Source organism: Trematomus bernacchii, unplaced genomic scaffold (assembly GCF_902827165.1).
Source record: "Trematomus bernacchii unplaced genomic scaffold, fTreBer1.1, whole genome shotgun sequence".
Taxonomy (NCBI): domain Eukaryota; kingdom Metazoa; phylum Chordata; class Actinopteri; order Perciformes; family Nototheniidae; genus Trematomus; species Trematomus bernacchii.
Genome location: NW_022988016.1, coordinates 38,450 through 44,097, shown reverse-complemented (window position 1 = coordinate 44,097; position 5,648 = coordinate 38,450). Strand labels below are relative to the sequence as shown.

Below are 5,648 nucleotides of genomic sequence, written 5' to 3'. Positions count from 1 at the left end.
GAGACAGACACACAGTGAGACACAACACACAGGTGACCAGACGTGAGACAAGACACACAGGTGAGACACAGACACACAGATGAGACACAGACACACAGGTGAGACACAGACACACAGATGAGACACAGACACACAGGTGAGACACAGACACACAGGTGAGACACAGACACACAGGTGAGACACAGACACACAGGTGAGACACAGACACACAGATGAGACACAGACACACAGGTGAGACACAGACACACAGGTGAGACACAGACACACAGGTGAGACACAGACACACAGATGAGACACACAGATGAGACACAGACACACAGATGAGACACAGACACACAGATGAGACACAGACACACAGGTGAGACACACAGATGAGACACAGACACACAGATGAGACACAGACACACAGGTGAGACACAGACACACAGGTGAGACACACAGGTGAGACACAGACACACAGATGAGACACAGACACACAGGTGAGACACACAGGTAGACACGACACACAGGTGAGACACCAGACACACAGATGACACAGACACACAGGTGAGACACAGACACACAGGTGAGACACAGACACACAGATGAGACACAGACACACAGATGAGACACAGACACACAGATGAGACACAGACACACAGGTGAGACACAGACACACAGAAACAGACACAGACACACAGGTGAGACACAGACACACACACACAGATGAGACACACAGGTGAGACACAGACACACAGACACACAGGTGAGACACAGACACACAGGTGAGACACAGACACACAGATGAGACACAGACACACAGGTGAGACACAGACACAGGTGAGACACAGACACACAGGTGAGACACAGACACACAGTCTCACCTCTTGGCCTCCTCCAGTCTGCAGAGGTACTGATAGGCGACGCTCTGAATCCTCTGCTCATCCATCTGCTCTGCTGTCAGACGCTCATCTACACACACACACACACACCACAGACACACACACACACCACACACACACACACACACACACAACACACACACACACAGACACACACACACACACACACACACCACACACACACACACACACAGCACACACACACACACACACACACACACACACACACACACAGTAGAAGAGTACATGATGTCATAGCATGTGTAGGTTACAGTGAGGTAAAACAGTAGGTCAACCAATAAAGTAGAACAGTTCCTCTCAACAGCGTCCTGTAGAGTCCGCCATGTTCCTCTTCTTCCTCCCGTTTCTCTCTCTGCCGTTAGTCTCTCTCTCTCTCTCTCCCTCTCTCTCTTCCCTCTCTCTTCTCTCTCTCTCTCTCTATCTCTCTCTCTTAATCCTCCCGGTGATTTTAACCTGTTTTCTCCGGTTTAATGTCAAACCGTAAAATCGGTAGAAACGTTTTCCCTCAAAGTGTCCGCGAGCTGCTGCTTCCGGTATGCAGTTTGTAACTTCCCGCCGCTTTCTGACCAGCTGCTCCTCCCATTGGCTGGTGCAATGTCGCGTTGCATTGTGGTCTTTGCAGTTTTATGTTCAAAAGTGACTCGGTTATTTTTTATCACGTAATATTGTTATAGTTTTTATTTCCAGAAGTTTGAAGGTGAGATAATACCAGAACAATAACAACAACACTTAATAAAACCAACACAACAAAAACAAACGAGCTTAACATAATATAAAGAGAGACTTTTGATTTGTGTGTGTGTTTGTGCGTGCGTGCGTGCGTGCGTGCGTGCGTGCGTGTGTGTGTGCGTGTGTGTGTGCGTGTGTGTGTGTGTATGTGTGTGTGTGTGTGTGGAAAGACCATATATGGACCGCATGTCGACTGTGCAACATTTGAGACTAATTTAAACACATTATAGTATTACCTAAGACAAAAGAAAGACCCCCACAGAGTTGTGTTATTTGTTTACATATTTGTATATTTGTATTATTGTATTTAGTATTAGGGATTGTTGGAAACGTTAGTTCGATCTCTCTGTCTGTACACACACACAGAAACATTGACATTAAAGTTGACTTTGACTAGTCATTATTTTGGAGTGTTCTGGAACGGAAACAGCTTTCGAACACAACACAGGAAGGTGTTTCTCCATCTTAAGGAGAGGATCAAGGAAGCACCAGCCGCTCCACACGCCTCCTTCCTGTGTATCAGTCACTGATTGGACGCTGATCAGTGTCAACAGGGCTGAAGTGATGTGTAGACTCACATCAATGTTGTTAATGCTCTAAAAAATACTTAAGAAAAACCCTTTATTTGTACATTTGTCCTATCGTGATTTAATTTAAAAAAATGTTGTTCAATTGCATTTTAAAATAAAAACAAATATGGTCTTTATTTATAACTGTGATCCACCAAAGGTACAGGGCAAATATGAACCTTATATGCTGATTGTATGCTTGTAGTTGGGATGAACCTTATATGCTGATTGTATGCTTGTAGTTGGGATGAACCTTATATGCTGATTGTATGCTTGTAGTTGGGGTGAACCTTCTATGCTGATTGTATGCTTGTAGTTGGGGTGAACCTTCTATGCTGATTGTATGCTTGTAGTTGGGGTGAACCTTAGATGCTGATTGTATGCTTGTAGTTGGGATGAACCATCTATGCTGATTGTATGCTTGTAGTTGGGGTGAACCTTCTATGCTGATTGTATGCTTGTAGTTGGGGTGAACCTTCTATGCTGATTGTATGCTTGTAGTTGGGATGAACCTTAGATGCTGATTGTATGCTTGTAGTTGGGATGAACCATCTATGCTGATTGTATGCTTGTAGTTGGGATGAACCTTCTATGCTGATTGTATGCTTGTAGTTGGGATGAACCTTATATGCTGATTGTATGCTTGTAGTTGGGATGAACCTTAGATGCTGATTGTATGCTTGTAGTTGGGATGAACCATCTATGCTGATTGTATGCTTGTAGTTGGGGTGAACCTTCTATGCTGATTGTATGCTTGTAGTTGGGGTGAACCTTCTATGCTGATTGTATGCTTGTAGTTGGGGTGAACCTTCTATGCTGATTGTATGCTTGTAGTTGGGATGAACCTTAGATGCTGATTGTATGCTTGTAGTTGAGATGAACCTTATATGCTGATTGTATGCTTGTAGTTGGGATGAACCTTCTATGCTGATTGTATGCTTGTAGTTGGGATGAACCTTCTATGCTGATTGTATGCTTGTAGTTGGGATGAACCTTCTATGCTGATTGTATGCTTGTAGTTGGGATGAACCTTCTATGCTGATTGTATGCTTGTAGTTGGGATGAACCTTATATGCTGATTGTATGCTTGTAGTTGGGGTGAACCTTCTATGCTGATTGTATGCTTGTAGTTGGGATGAACCTTAGATGCTGATTGTATGCTTGTAGTTGGGATGAACCTTCTATGCTGATTGTATGCTTGTAGTTGGGATGAACCTTATATGCTGATTGTATGCTTGTAGTTGGGATGAACCTTCTATGCTGATTGTATGCTTGTAGTTGGGATGAACCTTCTATGCTGATTGTATGCTTGTAGTTGGGATGAACCTTCTATGCTGATTGTATGCTTGTAGTTGGGATGAACCATCTATGCTGATTGTTTGCTTGTAGTTGGGATGAACCTTATATGCTGATTGTATGCTTGTAGTTGGGATGAACCTTCTATGCTGATTGTATGCTTGTAGTTGGGATGAACCTTCTATGCTGATTGTATGCTTGTAGTTGGGATGAACCTTAGATGCTGATTGTATGCTTGTAGTTGGGATGAACCTTCTATGCTGATTGTTTGCTTGTAGTTGGGATGAACCTTCTATGCTGATTGTATGCTTGTAGTTGGGATGAACCTTCTATGCTGATTGTATGCTTGTAGTTGGGATGAACCATCTATGCTGATTGTATGCTTATAGTTGGGATGAACCTTCTATGCTGATTGGATGCTTGTAGTTGGGATGAACCTTCTATGCTGATTGGATGCTTGTAGTTGGGATGAACCTTCTATGCTGATTGTATGCTTGTAGTTGGGATGAACCATCTATGCTGATTGTATGCTTGTAGTTGGGATGAACCTTCTATGCTGATTGTATGCTTGTAGTTGGGATGAACCTTCTATGCTGATTGGATGCTTGTAGTTGGGATGAACCTTCTATGCTGATTGTATGATTGTAGTTGGGATGAACCTTCTATGCTGATTGTATGCTTGTAGTTGGGATGAACCTTATATGCTGATTGTTTGCTTGTAGTTGGGATGAACCTTCTATGCTGATTGTATGCTTGTAGTTGGGATGAACCTTATATGCTGATTGTATGCTTGTAGTTGGGATGAACCTTATATGCTGATTGTATGCTTGTAGTTGGGATGAACCATCTATGCTGATTGTATGCTTGTAGTTGGGATGAACCTTCTATGCTGATTGTATGCTTGTAGTTGGGATGAACCTTATATGCTGATTGGATGCTTGTAGTTGGGATGAACCTTATATGCTGATTGTATGCTTGTAGTTGGGATGAACCTTATATGCTGATTGTATGCTTGTAGTTGGGATGAACCTTCTATGCTGATTGTATGCTTGTAGTTGGGATGAACCTTATATGCTGATTGTATGCTTGTAGTTGGGATGAACCTTATATGCTGATTGTATGCTTGTAGTTGGGATGAACCTTATATGCTGATTGTATGCTTGTAGTTGGGATGAACCTTCTATGCTGATTGTATGCTTGTAGTTGGGATGAACCTTATATGCTGATTGTATGCTTGTAGTTGGGATGAACCTTATATGCTGATTGTATGCTTGTAGTTGGGATGAACCTTATATGCTGATTGTATGCTTGTAGTTGGGATGAACCTTCTATGCTGATTGTATGCTTGTAGTTGGGATGAACCTTCTATGCTGATTGTATGCTTGTAGTTGGGGTGAACCTTCTATGCTGATTGTATGCTTGTAGTTGGGATGAACCATCTATGCTGATTGTATGCTTGTAGTTGGGATGAACCTTCTATGCTGATTGTATGCTTGTAGTTGGGATGAACCTTATATGCTGATTGTATGCTTGTAGTTGGGATGAACCTTCTATGCTGATTGTATGCTTGTAGTTGGGATGAACCTTATATGCTGATTGTATGCTTGTAGTTGGGATGAACCTTCTATGCTGATTGTATGCTTGTAGTTGGGATGAACCTTAGATGCTGATTGTATGCTTGTAGTTGGGATGAACCTTCTATGCTGATTGTATGCTTGTAGTTGGGATGAACCTTCTATGCTGATTGTATGCTTGTAGTTGGGATGAACCTTAGATGCTGATTGTATGCTTGTAGTTGGGATGAACCTTATATGCTGATTGTATGCTTGTAGTTGGGATGAACCTTCTATGCTGATTGTATGCTTGTAGTTGGGATGAACCTTCTATGCTGATTGTATGCTTGTAGTTGGGATGAACCTTAGATGCTGATTGTATGCTTGTAGTTGGGATGAACCTTATATGCTGATTGTATGCTTGTAGTTGGGATGAACCTTAGATGCTGATTGTATGCTTGTAGTTGGGATGAACCTTATATGCTGATTGTATGCTTGTAGTTGGGATGAACCTTCTATGCTGATTGTATGCTTGTAGTTGGGATGAACCTTATATGCTAGGTAGTACATTCCCCTTAAAGCCGCTGTGCTTAGGGGGA

At 42.4% G+C, this 5,648-nt stretch overlaps 1 protein-coding gene across 1 annotated transcript; it reads right to left on the bottom strand.

Annotated features, from left to right (window-relative positions):
- Nucleotides 1–863: 863 nt before the first annotated feature.
- Nucleotides 864–1,453, bottom strand: LOC117472224 (ras GTPase-activating-like protein IQGAP3; the record flags this gene model as incomplete). Its single annotated transcript, XM_034117393.1, is given in 2 exon segments — nucleotides 864–951; nucleotides 1,205–1,453. Coding segments are annotated over 2 exon segments (110 nt in total), but the record flags the coding sequence as incomplete, so codon positions are not given.
- Nucleotides 1,454–5,648: the final 4,195 nt, after the last annotated feature.